The following is a 17,972-nucleotide window of genomic DNA, read 5'->3' on the forward strand; positions in this document are numbered from 1 at the left end:
CCGCTGGAGACCAGGGTCAAAGGGCTAGCGCCCGTTCCCTTATGGAGGGAGGGGGCAGGGTCTCAGACTCAGGCCTGGTGGCTTCTGAGGGGATGAATCTGCCGTCTCCTTAGAACCGCGCCCGAAAGAAAAGGCTGAACATCATCATTGTGGCAGAAGGAGCCATCGACTCCCAGAACAGGCCCATCACCTCCGAGCAGATCAAGGAAGTGAGTGACCAGTGCAGAAGCCTGGGGGTGGGCGTCTTCCTCCGAACTGCCACAGGCTTTCCTCCGGACTCACGCCTCCGCCAGCCAGACAGAGCGGCTCCCATTCTTGCCTCTAGGACCTCTCCCTCCACCCTTCCCCACCCCACCTCACCCCCCAGGAGGGACCTTAGCAGGTGGGTGGTTCCAGAAAGTTCCAGTTCTGCTAGCCAGGAGGACTGAACTTTCACCCTCCATCCCTCCGTGAGCTCAGGCCCCGACAGCCCATGTATGGACTCCCCAGGGTCCTGACAGCTTGGTCTCAGGCTCAGGGCATCAAGGACTACCTGCAATATATATATTTTTAAATGCATTCTTTTTATTTATTTATTTTCCCTTTTGTTGCCCTTGTTGTTTTTTATTGTTGTAGTTATTATTATTGTTGTTATTGATGTCCTTGTTGTTGGATAGGACAGAGAGGAATTGGAGAGGGGAGGGGAAGACAGAGAGGGAGAAAGAGAGACACCTGCAGACCTGCTTCACTGCCTGTGAAGCGACTCCCCTGTAGGTGGGGAGCTGGGGGCTCAAACTGGGATCCTTATGCCCTGACTCCCATATTTTAATATTTTATTTATTTGTTAATGAGAAAAATAGGAGAGAGAGAAAGAACCAGCCATCACTCTGGTACATGTGGGCTGGGATGGAACACAGGATCTCATGCTCGAGAGTCCAATGCTTTATCCACTGCGCCACCTCCTGGCCACCCTTTTTTTTCTCTTATTTTTTTTTTTAAATTATCTTTATTTATTTATTGACTAGAAACAGCCAGGAATTGAGAAGGGAAGGGGATGATAGAGAGGGAGAGAGACACAGCACTGCTTCACCACTTGCAAAGCTTTCCCTCCTGTAAGTGGGAACCAGAGGCTTGAACCTGGATCCTTCATTGTAACATGTGCACTCAACCAGGTGCGCCACCACCCAGCCCCTCACTTTTTTTTTCTAGATACTTTTTTTTACTTGATTTTTAAATTTAGTTTTCCATCAGGGTTATCACTGGGACTCCATGCCTGCACAACTCGGTCATTCCTAGTGGCTTTTTCCTTTTTCTTTCTAGAGAGGGTAAGAGACACAGATAGGAAGAGAAAGAGAAGAGAGACACTTGCAGCACTGCTTCACTGTTTGTGAAGTTCCCCCCACCCTGCAGGTGGGGACTGGGGGATTGAACCCAGGTCCTCATGCTTAGTAACATGTGCTCTGCTGGGTGAACCACCACCTGATGCTAAAGACTTCTTTCTTTCTTTCTTTCTTTCTTTCTTTCTTTCTTTCTTTCTTTCTTTCTAGTTTTCTTTAAAATATTATTTATTAGGGGCCAGGTGGTGGCACACCAGTTGAGCTCACATGTTACAATGCTCAAGGACCCAGGTTCAAGCCCCCGGTACCCACCTGCAGGGGGAAAGGCTTTACGAGTGGTGAGGCAGGTCTGCAGGTGTCTCTCTCCCTCTCTGTCTTTCTCCCTCTCTGTCTCCCCTTCACCTCTTAATTTCTGTCTCTATCCAATAAGAAAAAGAGAGAGAAAGAAGAAGAAGAAAGAAAAAAAGAGAGAAAGAAGGAAGGAAGGAAGGAAAAAGAGAAAGGAAGGAAGGAAGGAAGGAAGGAAGGAAGGAAGGAAGGAAGGAAAAAGAGAAAGGAAGGAAGGAAGGAAGGAAAAAGAGAAAGGAAGGAAGGAAGAGAAAAAAAATAGGAAGAAAGATGGATGGTGGTAAACAGCCACGGATCCTGTGACTTGTGTTTGAGTTAGGAGAGACACAGATCTGGCTGGATAAAGTAGAGACGATTCTTTTTATAGTGTGTACATATTGACTTTAGCTTTATTTGATAGGACAGAAAGACATTGAGAGGGAAGGGAGATGGAGAGGGAGAGAGACAAAAAGACACCTGCAGACCTGCTCCACCACTTGTGAAGCCTCTTTCCCCTGCAGGTGGGGACCAGAGGGCTTGAACCCAGGTCTTTGTGTGTGGTAACACATATACTTAACCAGGTCTGCTACCGTGCCCCCCCTCCCTTTATTTATTTGTGTATTGCGAGAGCTCTCTGGCATATGTGGTGCTAGGGATCGAACTCGGGGCCGCACACGTGCAAATCCTGTCCTGCACCTCTTTGGCTCCCCTGGGCTACAGAAGTGAGAACTCGCAGTCAGATGTGCTTCTGGGAGGGAAGGAAGGTTAGAGACCTGTCTTCCGTGAGTGCCTGGGGAGCGGGAGCCACACAGACCCCTTTCTTGGCCCTGTCGGTGTCCCCTGATGAAAGGTGTCTCTGGCAGCTCGTGGTGACACAGCTGGGCTATGACACTCGGGTGACCATCCTGGGACACGTGCAGAGAGGCGGGACGCCTTCTGCCTTCGACAGAATCCTGGTGAGCGGGGCCCCGGGGGTGGGGGACGAAGATGGGTGGACGGTCTGCTGTGGAGATGGAGGCACTCAGGGTGAGCCACGGCGCTCAAGCACAGGGGCTCCTGGGAGCCACCACCTGAGCAAGGGGGGGTTTGGGGGTCTTTGCCTGAGGGTGGGCCATGGGGGCATGCTAGGGGGCCATGTCTGACCTCCGGGCTTCCTTCCAGGCCAGCCGCATGGGGGTGGAGGCCGTGGTGGCCCTCCTGCAGGCCACCCCCGAGACCCCAGCCTGTGTGGTGTCCCTGAATGGGAACCAGGCCGTGCGTCTGCCCCTGGTGGAGTGTGTGCAGATGGTGAGTGAGCGGGGGCGGGGCGGGGACATGGGAGGGACAGCAGGGGACACGTCCACAGGGCACTGCTGCCACCCCGCACTGAGACTGCTCTGCCTTCAAGCCAGCACCCCAGAAATGAGGTGTTTGGAGGGTGGGGCAGCTCCAGGATCTTAAGTGTTCTCATGGATGCTGCCAATGAGTGTGCTTGGGGCCTTGGGGCTCCGGCAGGGGCTCTGGGGGGCTCACTGAGCCTCACATCTTGGCTATCTCCCCATCTGATGTGACCCCGAGCTGACCATCTACAGGCCCTGACTTTGTTCAGGCCCCGGGAGGGAAGGAAAATGGATTAGAACGTTCCCCTGAGTCAGGGCAGCGGTGGGCACCGTTGCCTCTGGTCTCTCGGCCTTCCTTCTGGTTATCCCTTTATTCACCCTCTGCCAGGCCTTCGAGGTGGTGGGTCATGACAGCTGTGTATCTCACAGCACGGGGGGGGGGGGGCTGAGCCAAGGGGCCTGCCACATGGGAGCGCCCCCCAGCCTGGGTGCATGAGAGGGTGGGGCCCTGGGCTCTGCGTCTTTGCTGCTGTAGGTTCACTCATCCTTCAAACACCAAGGAGGAACGCTGGGGTCACCGGCAGGCTTTTTGTGGGCAGGGTCCCCCATCCGTCCTCTTCTGTGCACACGGGCCACCGGATTGTAGGGCTGAAGCCGGGGCCGGCATGTGGGTCCGTGGGCTTCTCTCCTGGACCGTTATCCCCAGACAGCACTGCTGACGCCCCCCGCTCGGCCCTCCCTCTGCAGACTCAGGACGTGCAGAAGGCTATGGACGAGCAGAGGTTCTCGGATGCCGTGCGGCTGCGGGGAAGGTGCGTGTGACCTGAGGGGTCGCGCTGCCTCTGTCCCAACAGGAAAACAGTAGCTCCTGCAGACCCGGGGCCAGGATGATTAGCCTGCACTTCCTGGGGGGCAGGGGCTGCTGGTAGGTGGAAGCAGCCACTGGTGTTCCAGTGAGGTGGGAGCTGTTTCTTTGACAGACAAGGGAAGGGTGCCTTCTACTGCGTGACCGGCGGGGTATGTGGGGGACAGGTTATACGGCAGACGGTGTGGGGGGGGTGATGATGGGTCCTGTGTTGTATGACAGTCGTGGGGGACCATTTTATATGACGGATGCAGGGTGGGGTTAGTCACCCAACTGTGATTGGCGCAGGACATACTTCATGGTAGACCTGCAGTGTTGCGTAGGCTGTATTGTATTAGTCAACTGACACTGGGGTGGGGTGGGAATGTGTTATATGATGGACAGGGTGGGACTTTATTGTAGGACATAAGGGGGAACTAGATACTGATGGACCCGAGGGGCGGATCATACCTAACCAATGGATGGGGCTCCTGGGCAGTCAGGACATGAGGGAACTGGGGACAGAGATGGGGGACTTAGAGGATGGGCATGGGGAGAGGGGAGGATGGAACCTATTCTCTACCAGTCATGGGGTCCAAGGGCTCTATTCTCGGGGACCCTGTGGGGGGGGCAGTGGGGTGGGCCTGACCCAGAATAGACTCAGTATCTGGCTTCAGGGCTTGGGTGCTGCTCCTCAGAGCCAGCTAGACGGGGTGGCCACCCCCTGGCCCCGGGGTTAGCGGGGCACCCTGCCCCCCCTCGCCGCCCTGCAGACTGACCCCCATGTTACCCCCCAGGAGCTTTGAGAACAACCTGAGGATCTACAAGCGACTCGCCATCAAGCTCCCTGACTCGCAGATCACCAAGGTGGGCATGGCTGGGGGGGGGGGGAGGCTGGAGGTCTTCCGGGGAGCCCCCACTCTCAGCCTCTCAGCCCCCAGACCCACTGCAACATGGGGACCCCCTCACTCACCCTCCCCAACCCCCCAGACCAGCTGCAATGGGACCCCCCTCTCACTTACTCTATCCCCCCACAGATCAACTGCAATGTGGAGACCCCCTTATTCAGCCCCTCTGCTGTGGGTGTCCCCCGTCTCACTCACCCCCACCCCCTACAGACCTGCTGCAATGTGGGGACCCCCCTTACTCACCCCCACCCCCTCCCGCAGACCAACTGCAATGTGGGCGTCATCAACGTGGGTGCACCCGCCGCGGGCATGAACGCCGCGGTCCGTGCCGCCGTGCGTGTGGGCATCGCCGACGGACACCGTGTCTTTGCCATCTACGACGGCTTCGAGGGCCTGGCCAAGGGGCAGGTGCGGGATGGGCTCTGGGCACGGGCACCACAGGAGCAGGGACGGGGGGGGGGGGGTTCGGGGGCCGGCCAGTGCACCATGTCTAGGGGGCTGTCTCACCGAATGTTGATGGGGGTCTGTCTCACTGCCCTGAGGACCAGGGTGACTTGGCTTGGGTCTGAGAGAAGGACTCGGCTGCCTGCTTCCCTCCCAGGCTGCTTCGAAATTGTTCTCTCATCCTCATTGGTGACAGGGAGCTGTGAAGTTTTTATTTCTGGGGCTCAGGCCACAGACACCCCTACCTTCATCCCCACTGTCCTCCTGTCCCCGCTTGTCCCCTCTCAGCGGTGGATGCAGGGGGACACATGACCACGTGGCTTCTGCTTCTTTTAGATAAAAGAGATTGGATGGGGGGACGTCGGCGGCTGGACCGGCCAAGGGGGCTCCATCCTGGGCACCAAACGGTAATCTTGTCCCCGAGCCCTGAAAGGGACGACCAAGGGGAAGCCGGGGTCCACAACCAGCTGCACCCATCAGCTGGGAGAGGACGGCCTGGGCCCTGTGTTGGCAGCCCAGCCCCCCATCTCCAGACCAGGGTGTCCCTTGTCACAGAGCCAGAGAGCATCATCCATTCAGAGTTGGCTCCGGGGGGGGCGGGGGGAACAGGCCACATCACTCCTTGGAGCCTGGGACCGTCCCTGGGAGAGGCACCGGTGGCCCCCAGCAGGAGAGTGGCAGCTTTCCCCCAACCCCTATCTCCTGGCCCCCCTGTCCTTGTCACCCCGGCTCGGCAGGAGTGGGGCTGTCTGACCCAAGGTCTGTCTGGCAGGATTCTGCCCTCCAAAATCATGCAGGATATCGCGGCCCAGATGCGCACGTACAGCCTCAACGCACTGCTCATTATCGGGGGCTTTGAGGTGGGTGACTGTCTTCTGCCACCTCTGATGCCTGCGGCGCCCAGGGAGGAAGGGTCTCACGGGGCCCCAATTCATTTGTTGTATTCTGGATGTCGGCCTTGATTTCTTTCTTTCTTTTTTAAAATGTCTTTATTTATTTATTTTTAAAATTTATTTATTCCCTTTTGTTGCCCCTGTTGCTTTATTGTTCTAATTATTGTTGTTGTTGTTGGATAGGACAGAGAGAAATGGAGAGAGGAGGGGAAGACAGAGGGGGAGAGAAAGACAGACACCTGCAGACCTGCTTCACCACTTGTGAAGCAACTCCCCTGCAGGTGGGGAGCCAGGGCTCGAACGGGGATCCTTCTGCTGGTCCTTGTGCTTTGCACCATGTGCAATTAACCCGCTGAGCTACCGCCCGACTCCCTAAAATGTCTTTATTATTTTTAACCAGAGCACTGATCAGCTCTGGCTTATGGTGGTGTGGGGTGGGGGTGGGGCGGTGGATTGAATCTGAGACTTTGGAGATTTAGGCTTAAGAGTCTCTTTGCATAATCATTATGCTATCTACCTCTGCCCAATATTTATTTATTTTATTATTGGATAGAGACAGAAAGAAATTGAGAGGAGGAGATAAGGAGGGACAGAAACAGAGAAATATTTGCAGCCCTGCTTCACCATTTGTGTAGCTTTGCCCCCTGCAGGTGGGGACCAGAGACTTGAACCTGGGTCCTTGGTGCACTGTAATGTGAGTGCTTAACCAGGTGCACCACTACCTGGCCCCCAATTTCTTTCTTTCTTTTTTTGCCTTTAGGGTTATCGCTGGGGCTTGGTGCTGGCTTTACGAGTCCACTGCTCCTGGTGGCTATTCACCACCCCCCCCCCACATTTTATCTGAGAGGACAGAAATGGAGAGAGGAGGGGAAGACAGAGAGGGAGAAAGAATGATAGACACCTGCAGACCTGCTTCACCTCCTGTGAAATGACTCCCCTGTAGGTGGGGAGCCAGGGGCTTGAACTTCCATCCTTCCATGGGTCCTTGTGCTTCGTGCATGTGAACTTAACTGGGTACTCCACCACACAGGCCCCTTGTCCTTGATTTCTTTCTTTTCTTTTAAAAAAAATGTTTTTATATTTATTCCCTTTTTGTTACCTTTTTTTTATTGTTGTAGTTATTATTGTTGTTGTCATTGATGTCATCGTTGTTGGATAGGACGGACAGAAATGGAGAGAGGAGGGGAAGACAGAGAGGGGGAGAGAAAGACAGACACCTGCAGACCTGCTTCACCGCCTGTGAAGCGACTCCCCTGCAGGTGGGGAGCCGGGGGCTCGAACCGGGATCCTTATGCCACTTGTTCTTCACCCTCTGCGCTCCCGCCCGGCTCCCTCTTTCTTTTCTTTTTAGCTGTTTTTATTTTCTATAGATATGTATATATTTTATTGCCACCACGGTTATCACTAGGATTTGGTGCTGTTACAGCTAATCCACTGCTCCCCGCACCTATTTTATTATTATTTTTTTCTTCCTATTTTATTATTATTTTTTTTCTTCCTATTTTATTGGATAGGATAGAGAGAAATTGAGAGAGGGAGGAGAGATAGAGAAGGAGAGAGAAAGCAGACCTGCTTCACCCCTGCTGGTGGGGAGTGGGAGTTTGAACTCTCGTTCTTTCACATGTGCTCTTAACCGGTGAACCACCACCCAGGCCCCATTTTTCATTTTTTAATGGGGTCCCAGAGGGCAGCTTCTAGTGTGCGCTCCAGCACTGAGCTGCCCCCCGTCCAGCGCTCGCTATCTCCCCGCCCCCGCCACCCCCCTGTGAGACGGAGACTGGGAAGCACTGTCTCCCACCCCCCCCCACAGCCACCACAAGCACGGAGCTAGATGGAGCCCAGGCCCGTCAGCCACATGGCTGGTGCTCTGCCCACTGGACCACCTGCCCGTGTTGGTTCCTCTGGGAGAGAGCTCTGAGCTGTGTCTCACTTGGGGCCACCCCCTCCCCCCCATATCCGCACGCTTCCCGCAGGCCTACCTGGGACTGCTGGAGCTCTCGGCTGCCCGGGAGCGTCACCCCGAGTTCTGTGTCCCCATGGTCATGGTCCCGGCCACCGTCTCCAACAACGTGCCCGGCTCCGACTTCAGCATCGGGGCGGACACGGCCCTGAACACCATCACCGATGTGAGTGCGTGCCAGCAAAGCAGGGCCGCTTTTATCTACCAGTCTGGAGACAGGCCTCCGGCCTGGGCTCAGGGTTCTGCCACTTGTAATATCCTGGACATTCAGGGGTCCTGAGCTGAGCCGGTGCCAGCACCGCCCTGCCCGGCGTCTGAGCTGGATCAGGCTGCAGGCCTCTGGTTTCATGCCCTCGTGGTGGAGTCTGGTTGACCGCCCCCCTCCCCTCCACTCGGTTGGGAGCTTAAGTCACAGCAGACCCAATTTCCGTTATTGGTTGGAAAAACAGTCATGAACCCAGCAGCTTACCCCCTCGCCGTGTGGCATCCACACTTGGGAGGTTACACGCGGTCCCTCCCCACGACCGGGTCCGGACCCCCCATCCCCAAGAGGCCTCCTTCTGGGGAGTCTCTGAGGACTTTTCCTCCCCTGGCCCGGTGCTTGTTTCTAGACTGGTAAATAAATTTAAAAAATAAATAAATAGAAACAAAGATAATAATAATAAGAAGAAAAAGGCTTTGAAAGCTCAAGCAGACGGTAACGCTTATTGCTTGCTCCCTGTTCCTCCTGCTGCTAAAACTGGTTTCTCTACTAAAAAGCTTGCCGCTGTCACCTGTGTCCTTGCTGCCGTCCCGGCCGTCACTAACCACCCTGTTGCCCACCAGGCCCGGTGAGTGTCCTGGGGGCCGCCCGCTGGCCCGGAGCTCACAGTCTCCTGCTTTCTTGCTTTCTCATCCACTCCCCTTCCCTGCCTCCCTGCCTCCCTGCTTTGGCTGTGCTCACAGTAGAAGCTTCTAGAAGTTGACGTTTCTTGATGACTGTGACTCTGGTGTCTGAGGGGGTGGGGAGCCCGTGACTGTCCCCGCAGGCCCTGACCTCGGCTGGCCTCTGAGGGACAAGACGCTATGGTTGCTGGGTTAGGGGCTGAGGTTCTAGGGAGAGTGACCCTGTGTGGCCCCGAGTCCCCTAGAGGAGCACTTGTGCTCACAGTGGTGATGGAGCCAGGGTGGTGACAAGAAGGTGTCCGGCAGCCACAGTGGCTCTAGGTGGGCGCTGGGCCCTGGGCCGAGGTCCGCCGCGTGCTGGTGTGCGCTGGTACGTCGCAGGCCTGTCCTGTTTTGCTCTGCTGTGTGGAGGACAGTGCTGGGTTTCAGCACTTTGTCTGTCTTGGGCTGTGAGGCCACCTCCTCGAAGGAGACCTGGACTCTGCTGGGCTCGGGAAGGAAGGGGACATGGGTGTGTGTGTCGGGGGTGAGGGCTGCAGGGGAAGGGGGCCCTTCCTGAGCAGAGAAGGTGGGGGTCCTTCTAGGAGACAGGCATGAGGGTGCCTGAGTGCGGGATGCACCCCCGAGTCCCCATTGCCATCAGTACAGCAGGCCCTGCCCTGTGGCCCCTCCCCGTCGCCCATTTGTGCTTTCTTGTGCCTGTCACCTCGTGACTCCGGGTACAAATCTGGGACCCCGCTGTGGCCCTGGGTGAGAGCCAGGGTGGGGTAGGGGGGCTGCAATCATGAGTGCTGGCTCTTCTCAGTACCTGTGTGGGTCCGGGGAGGTGACCTGTGTGCGGGAGTGACCCCGGCTCCCGCTGTCCTGAGAAGGCCGCCCCCCACCCCAGCCATTTCCTCAGGGGCTGAAGGGAGGGGGTTGAAGGAAAAGCCCAAGAGTGTGGGGCCACCCAGCTCTCAGGGCTGTCTGCACCCCAGGACTCAGGAGAGGTTCTGGGAGACTAACCTGTGTTCACCCTCACTGTGCTGGGGTGGGGTGGGGTGGGGAGGGTGAGCTTGGTTGGAGTGGGTGAGAGGACAGCCTGTGTGTGTGGGAACGGGGTGGGAGGAGGGTGTCAGGTGACGTAGGGGTCAGGTGACCCCTCCCTGGCTGCCCCAGCACTAAACCCAGGTCCAGCCCACTCCCTCCTCGGTCTCCAGTGCTGGCGGATCTGGAGGTGCAGAGCCAACCACGGGGTGGGGGTGGGGGCCCCAGGGGAGACACGGTTGTTTGGGTCCCATCTGCTAGCAGGAGGTTGAGGAGCTGGGCTGGGACACAGACTACCAGTCCTCGGACCCGCGCCCGGCATGGACGGTGTCACCCTCTGACTGTGTGGCTACCAGCCCCTTCCCCAGCTGCTGGCCTGCACTCACGGGAGGCCTCAGATGTGTCCACTGGAAGGCGGCCGTCCCCCACTAATCTCTCGGCCCTGCTTTGCTGCCACGTGCTCATGTCCCCTCCCCAGGGGCATGGAGCCCCCCCCCCCCCCACCGTCCCTCCTTGAAATTTGACCTGACCTAACCTCTGACCCCTGGCCCAGGAGTTGAACTTGGGTGTCCCTGGAACTGGGTGCCCCTGCTGGGGGAGGGTGTGGGGAGAGCCATGGGGATGCTGACAGCCCGCTGTGCCCAGGCCTACCAGGCCGCCATCCAGATTGGCGAGGGGCGTGGCCGCCACCCCGAGCTGTGCGTGCCCGTGTGCGTGGTGCCCGCCACCCTGAGCAACAACGTCCCGGGCTCCGAACTGAGCCTGGGCAGTGACACCAGCCTCAACGTGGTCTCTGAGGTGAGGCGACCCCATGCTGGGGGTGGGGGCCTCCCCAGAGCAGGCAGGGGCAGGGGGCGAGGCGGGCCCCATGCTGGGGAGTAGGGGGGCCAGGAGGTGAAATAGGCTCCACTCTGGGGGACCTTTCCAGAGCAGACTGGGGGAGCAGGTGTTATGTGGGCTCCCCGTGGCCTCCCTAGAGCAGACTGGGGCCTGGGGGGAGAGGCGGGCCCTGTGCAGGGGGATTGTTGGTGGGGTGTCCTACCCAGTACAGATGGAGGGCCTGGGGTGCCTTCCCCAGTGCAGACGGGGGTCCCAGTGGCCTCTGGTCACTCATCTCCGGACGTCACCCCCCCATCACTCCCGAGAGTCCGGAGTCCCTGCTCCCTTCCGTTACACATGGGTGGGCATGTCTCCTGCCCCAGCACCTGGGCGTGTCCCCTCACCATGCGGCTCCACCACTGACTTGAGGGCCTGCTGCCATCGTCCCCTCACAGATGTCCCCTTGTGGGAATATTCTGGTTACCTGTGGGGTGTGGAGGCAGGGACTATGGGGGCTCCAGGCCTTTCATGGGGGGAGGAGTGTCTCCACAACAGGATGGAGAGGTGGCCCTGCCAGCAGGTCACGGTGTCAGCTGTGTGGCCCCTTGCCCAGGGGGCGGGGGGGGGTATTGGACTCAGACCCCCACGGTTGGTTCAGGTGGGGAAGTGCGGCCTCCAGGTCTCTGCTGGGGGTGGGGGTGCTGTTCCTGTGCTTGTCTGCCACCATGCCCCTTGGTCCCCAGGGTGTTGGGCCTGACTTCCTGGGGTGGCACGGCCTGCATCCGACATGCCATGCTGCCCTGGCCCCACCCCCACCCCCAGCCTGGCATCCCCTCCCAGGTGTGGGGACTGGTCCTGGGCTTAGTGGCCTGCCCACATGGCACCCCAGCCAGCGGCTGTTCTGTCAGTGTCCCCTGTCCTTCTGTGCCTGCCTCCTGCCTGAGGAGTCCCGAGTCTTCTCCCTGGCCAGGTGGCCCTCAGGCTGTGGGCTCTTGTCACTCGAGCCTGTGAGTGTCCCCAGGAAGCAGTGCTGGGGGGCTGGGTCCTCCAGTCCCCCCACTTTGTGGGGCCTGGTCCTGAGACCTTGTCATGAGACGGGTGATCGATGCGTTCTCTGCACTGGGGACAGCAGGCCTTTTGTGCTAAGCTTGGTACCAAAGATTCAAGTGGTCCTGCGGCTTTGGGGACCAAGCCCCCCCCCTGCCCTTCCTGCACCCCCGGAATGTTCTGACAACCACTGTGGGGGAAGTTGTGGCCCCACTCAGCTCCTCCCCACTGTCCGGCGGCCTCCTCAGGACTCTCATGGCTCCTCCCCGCCCCGGACTGAGCTGCTCAGGGCAGGATGCGGTGATGTGGGGCCCTGACTGCCCACACCAGCCGCAGGGCCAGGGTCTCACAGGCGGGTCCAGTCAGGCAGGGCCACCAGTCCCCGCATCCACGTGGGGGCTGCCCAGGTCAGGCCGGTGCTGGGGGAGCCCAGGGCCGAGAGGCCGGGCTGGGATGTGAGAAGATGGGGCCACTTCCTGGCTGGGCAGGAGGAGTGGGGAGCCTGAGTCTGGGAGCCCGGGGTCGGTTGCAGGGAGAGTGGGGAGGCCACAGACCCAGAGCTTTGCTGCCAAGGTCAGGGCCTGCCTTCAGGGTCAGGCTCGGGCTCGGGCCTGAGGGGGCCGGGCGGGTCCTGTCCCCCGTGACCCCCATGACCGTGTCCTCCTCCGGCCAGACCTGCGACCGCATCAAGCAGTCGGCCAGCGGGACCAAACGTCGCGTGTTCATCATCGAGACCATGGGCGGCTACTGCGGCTATCTGGCCAACATGGGCGGGCTGGCGGCCGGGGCGGACGCCGCCTACATCTTCGAGGAGCCTTTCGACATCCGGGACCTGCAGGTGGGTGTGCGGCTGGACACCCCGCCAGTGGGGATGGTGCCAGGGAGGCTGTTTAAGGGACCTTGGGGACTTAGCCTGCTCCCGAGGGAGGATGTGGGCCCGCAGGTGGGCAGAGACCCTGGGGGCTTGTGCTGGACACGTGGGAGTCAGCATGAGCCTCCCAGCAGAGCCCCCAGCTTCAGGGGGTGTCCGAGGCCTGCACCCCCAGGGTCCTTACAGTCCCTGCCACTAGAATGAGCCAGGGACGTGCCGTGACCCTGCACACAGTAGGTGCTCACAGGGTGCTCTCTTCCAGACCAACGTAGCTCACCTGACAGAGAAGATGAAGACCACCATCCAGCGGGGGCTGGTGCTCAGGTAGGGCCCCCTCACCCCCAAGGCTGTCTGAGCTGACACACCAACATGATGAGGGTGGCGACTTTATTTTTATTTATTTATTTTTTTTAAAAAAATTATTGATTTTATTTTAGAGAGAGATGCAGAGAGAGAGAGGGACAGAGAAACACCAGAGCACCGCTCAGCTCTGGCTTATGGTGGTGCGGGGGACTGAACCTTGGACTTAGGAGCCTCAGGCATGAGAGTCTGTTTGCATAACCATTACGCTGTCTCCCCCACCCTAGGGTGGCGACTTTAAATAGCAAACTTGGATTTTTGAAATTAGTTATCCTTTTTCTTTTTTTTTTTTAAATCAGCACCTCTCAGCTCTCAGTTATGGTAGTGCTGGGGATCAAACCTAGGATTTCGGAGTCTCAAGCACAGAAATCTTTTTTGCATCACCTTTATGCTGTCCCCCTACCCTAATGTTTTTATTTTTTCTTTGTTCTTATTGTCTCCAGGGTTATCACTGGGACTCAGTGCCTGCACTACGAATCCACTGATCCTGGAGGCTATTTTTTCCTTTTGTTGCCCTTGTTTATTATTATTGCTGTCATTGTTGTTGGATAGGACAGAGAGAAATGGAGAGAGGAGGGGAAGACAGAGAGGGGGAGAGAAAGACAGACACCTGCAGACCTGCTTCAACCACCTGTGAAGCGACCTCCTGCAGGTGGGGAGCTGGGGATTCGAACCAGGATCCTTACTCCGGTCCTTGCGCTTTGTGCCCTGTGCACTTATCCCACTGGGCCACCGTCCAGCCTCCCACCCCCGAGGTTTATTTTTCAAAGGCAGCTGCAGGTCTGGACTGACACTGCCCACCTGGTTCCTCGAGGTTTCTGGCCCATTCACTCACCCGCACCCATCTCTTTTCAGGAATGAGAGCTGCAGTGAGAACTACACCACTGACTTCATTTACCAGCTCTACTCTGAGGAGGGCAAAGGCGTGTTTGACTGCAGGAAGAATGTCTTGGGCCACATGCAGCAGGTGGGCCTGTGAGGTGGTCTCAGATGGCATGTGATTGTAGCCATTTGGGGGAAACTCCCAAGATAGTTAAAAACAACACACTGTTTTGGCTCCACTGAAGAAATGCTGTGGCTTTTGGCGCTGTGTTGGTAGACGGACTTTCAAGGGCCCACTACCAACTTTCCTATAAATCATAATCCACTCACTGGAAAACGTGACTGGGCTTTCAGCTGGAATTTCAGGAAAAAAAATGACTTAGGCTTTATTCAGAACCAGGGTGATTTAACATCTTGAGGTAGAGTCTTGATTTGTAACTTCGCCACACAAGACAGCGGGTGCAGCCTCCCTGCAAGCCTGCTCCCCACTGGCTATTGCTGTCTGGGGAACACGTGGCCCAGGTCTGTCAGCTCACCTCAGGCTTTGTGGATCCTGGGGAGATAGCGCACACACACGTCTCTGTGAAAGTGAGTTTGTGGCGGGGGGGGGGGGGGGGGAGGCAGGCCGTGGCACACTCGGTTGAGCGCACATGTTACAAATGTGCAAGGACCTGGGTTCGAGCCCCCATCCCCATCTGCAGGAGAAACCTTTGCGAGTGGTGAAGCAGGGCTGCAGGTGTCTCTCTTTTTTTTTTTTTGAAAATATTTATTTATTCCCTTTTATTGCCCTTGTTATTTCATTGTTGTAGTTATTATTGTTGTTATTGATGTTGTTGTTGGATAGGACAGAGAGAAATGGAGAGAGGCGGAGAAGACAGAGGGGGAGAGAAAGACAGACACCTGCAGACCTGCTTCACCACTTATGAAGTGACGCCCCTGCAGGTGGGGAGCCGGGGGTTCGAACCAGGATCCTTATGCCAGTCCTTGCGCTTTGTGCCACGTGCGCTTAACCCACTGTGCTACCACCTGACTTCCTCTCTCCCTCTTTTTTTAAACAATATATATTTTAACTTTTTTTTATTTATCTTTATTTACCAGATAGAGCTTGCCAGAAATCAAGAGGGTGGGGGAGCGGATAGAGAGGAAGAGAGACACCTGCAGCCCTGCTTCACCACTCGTGAAACTTCCCCCCTGCAGGTGGGGACCAGGGAACCGAACCTGGTTCCTTGTACATTGTAACATGTGCGATCAGCCAGGTGCGCCACCACCCAGCCTCTTCTCTCTCTCCCTCTATCTCCCCCCTACCGTCTTGATTTCTGCCTGTCTCTAAAACAAAAAATTTTTTAAAGTGAGTTTGTGGAGTTGCTAGAAAATGCACTTATTCACAGACTTATCAAATGGCAACGCCCAGGAAGGTGGCGCTGTGTAGCTAACGCGTTTCTCTTAATGCCTCCAGGGAGGGGCGCCTTCTCCTTTTGACAGAAACTTCGGAACCAAAATGTCAGCCAGAGCCATGCAGTGGATCACGGAGAAGCTGAAGGGCTCCCAGGGCAAAGGTGAGGGCACTGCACGTGGCAAAAAGCACCTGAGAGTCTCGGGGGGAATAAAGCAGAGCTGGGAGGCGGGGAGTGAGGAGAAGCTACTGCCTCAGCTCTTGCCTTTTCTAGCTCCCGCTCAGAAGACTGGGGGGGGGGGGCAGCGCAAAGCACAAGGACTAGCTTAACGTTCGCGGTTCGAGCCCCCGGCTCCCCACCTGCAGGGGAGTCGCTTCACAGGCGGTGAAGCAGGTCTGCAGGTGTCTGTCTTTCTCTCCCCCTCTCTGTCTTCCCCTCCTCTCTCCATTTCTCTCTGTCCTATCCAACAACAACAATAACTACAACAATAAAAAACAACAAGGGCAACAAAGGAAATAAATTATTAATTAAAAAAAATAAAAAAGAGCAACAAAAGAGAAAATCAATATAAAAAAAAAAAACTGTCCAGAAACGAATGGGGCATCTAGAGACCTCCCTTCTCCCACACTAATGTGCCCCCACAAGACCCCCTCCCCCAGAATTGTGTGGTCTGCCCCAGCTTTGTCCCCTGGATCCCCGCTCCCCAGGGCCGTCCTTGCCCCTGTTGCCTTGGTGAGGCTCAGACAGGCTTCCTGTGTGGGCAAGGGCCCCAACTCACTCAGGGTTCTGGCCGCTTAGACGCCATTTTGTAGGACTTAGTTCTGTTTTATAGGAGTCTCTTGTTACATTGGCAGGATTCTTCTATTTTCCTGCCAGCCAGCTGTTTCTTGTGAACTAGCCTTCCAATGCTTTGAGTTTGCTGTTACTCAAATCTTATACACTTGGTTCTTTTTTTTTTATTAAATATTTTTTTATTCCCTTTTGTTGCCCTTCTTGTATTATTTATTGTTGTTGTAGTTATGATGTTGTTGTTGGATAGGACAGAGAGAGATGAAGAGAGGAGGGGAAGACAGAGGGGGAGAGAAAGACACCTGTAGACCTGCTTCACTGCTTGTGAAGTGACCACTCTACAGGTGGGGAGCCAGGGGCTCGAACCTGGCTCCGTATGCCGGTCCTTGTGCTTTGCGCCACATGCACTTAACCTGCTGCGCTACGGCCTGGCTCCCACTCTTGGTTCTTTAAATCCCCCGGGCTTGATAGAAGACTCAGTTCTAATCTCACACGACCAGCCCATGCTCAGGGCGCCATGAGGTCGTGACTGGAGAGGAGCTTGGTTGTCCTTGGTCATTTGCAGAAGCATAGGCAATACCCAGCTTCCTCATCTTCTGAACATCTACTCGCCCACAGACCTTTTGTCACTAAAATTAATTAAATTGTGCCCAATGATTTTTGTAACCAGCAGCTTTCCTTACATGCTTCCAGCTGCAGTAATGACTCATTCCTGTAACCGTCTCCGTGGCTGTTTGTGGGTGTGGCAGTGATGGCACAGGGGTGTTTCAGTCCTGCCTCAGTGAAGCCCTGGGATCAGCAGATGCCCATTGAGGCTGCCGTTACAGGGGCCGCTCCTCCCTGGGCACTTAGCCCTGCGGCTGATGCTGGACACGGCAGGATTGCTTTCCCTGCCTTGTTCACATCCCTGCATTTTGGGTCTCCCCTGCTCACTCACCTAAGGCAGCCTCTCTCAGCACATGTCTCCTTCCTGCCAACTACAAGGAAGCACCTTACTCTTTGGGACCTCACCCCCACCTACCCACCCAGGGCCGCCTGTCTCCCCCATCCTGTGCCGGGCTCCAGCTCAACTCCTCAGGCCACTCTTTCTCTCATAGGAAACAAATTTATAACAGATGATTCCATCTGTGTGCTGGGAATCAGCAAAAGGAACATCGTCTTCCAACCTGTGGCAGAGCTGAAGAGAGAGACGGACTTTGAGTAAGTAAACGCTATTTCCTGTCTGGGCTTCGGGGGTCACAGTGACTCCGGAAACCTGACCAGCTGCGCCCTCCTCCCTGCAGGCACAGGATCCCCAAAGAGCAGTGGTGGCTGAAGCTGCGCCCCCTCATGAAGATCCTGGCCAAGTACAAGGCCAGCTACGAGGTGTCGGAGCCCGGGCAGATGGAACACCTGCTCCAGCGCAGCAACGTGGAGACGGCTGCCATCTGAGGCTGCACCAATCTATCTCCCTCCCTACCCTGCCCAGTTGTTTTTTGTAACATTTTAAGTTATTTCTCAGCACTTTATGTGAGTATTGTTGAATTCATGTCTAATCACAGCCCTGCCTCCTTGAGCCCCGGTCCTCAGACTCCCCTCCGGCTCTGAACGTGCTGCTCAGTGGAATTAAAACTTTGGCTGAAACTTCGACCACAGCCCTTTGCTTCTTTCTTTTTCTGCCAAAACCAGAGGCTTGGCGGATAAGACGAAATGTCTTAAGACACGGACGGGCAGGCCAGGTGTAGCTACTGACAGAAGCAAACCCACCATGTGTACAAACAAGGAAAAGTCTCACACAGGGATGACACCAAAAACCAGGTGGGGAAGCTCCGGTTCAGTCCCCCGAGGCCTGGCACAACCACTGGGCAGGTCTAGTTGGGTGCCACCCACCGAAGAAAAAAAGGCCCATCGCTTAACCCACTTCCTGTTCAGAAAAAATAACGTGCAATGTATTGTCAGCACTCTGGAG

General features: G+C 56.4%; 1 protein-coding gene across 2 annotated transcripts in view; it reads left to right on the plus strand.

Annotated features, from left to right (window-relative positions):
* PFKP (phosphofructokinase, platelet) overlaps positions 1–17,653 on the plus strand; it is a 45,812-nt gene extending 28,159 nt beyond the window's left edge. Inside the window, exons 8-23 of one of the 2 annotated variants that reach the window (XM_060192386.1) lie at positions 114–209; positions 2,507–2,599; positions 2,805–2,930; positions 3,710–3,774; positions 4,604–4,673; positions 4,976–5,122; positions 5,495–5,565; positions 5,931–6,018; positions 8,025–8,177; positions 10,568–10,720; positions 12,462–12,626; positions 12,922–12,983; positions 13,875–13,986; positions 15,298–15,397; positions 17,122–17,224; positions 17,308–17,653. In XM_060192386.1, the coding sequence (XP_060048369.1) occupies positions 114–209; positions 2,507–2,599; positions 2,805–2,930; positions 3,710–3,774; positions 4,604–4,673; positions 4,976–5,122; positions 5,495–5,565; positions 5,931–6,018; positions 8,025–8,177; positions 10,568–10,720; positions 12,462–12,626; positions 12,922–12,983; positions 13,875–13,986; positions 15,298–15,397; positions 17,122–17,224; positions 17,308–17,455 (1,752 nt within the window). In that variant the 3' untranslated portion in view covers positions 17,456–17,653. The remainder of the gene's footprint in view (positions 1–113; positions 210–2,506; positions 2,600–2,804; positions 2,931–3,709; positions 3,775–4,603; positions 4,674–4,975; positions 5,123–5,494; positions 5,566–5,930; positions 6,019–8,024; positions 8,178–10,567; positions 10,721–12,461; positions 12,627–12,921; positions 12,984–13,874; positions 13,987–15,297; positions 15,398–17,121; positions 17,225–17,307) is intronic. The other variant, XM_060192387.1, reaches the window with a different exon arrangement.
* Positions 17,654–17,972: the final 319 nt, after the last annotated feature.

Source organism: Erinaceus europaeus, chromosome 6 (genome assembly GCF_950295315.1).
Source record: "Erinaceus europaeus chromosome 6, mEriEur2.1, whole genome shotgun sequence".
In the NCBI taxonomy this organism is placed as follows: domain Eukaryota; kingdom Metazoa; phylum Chordata; class Mammalia; order Eulipotyphla; family Erinaceidae; genus Erinaceus; species Erinaceus europaeus.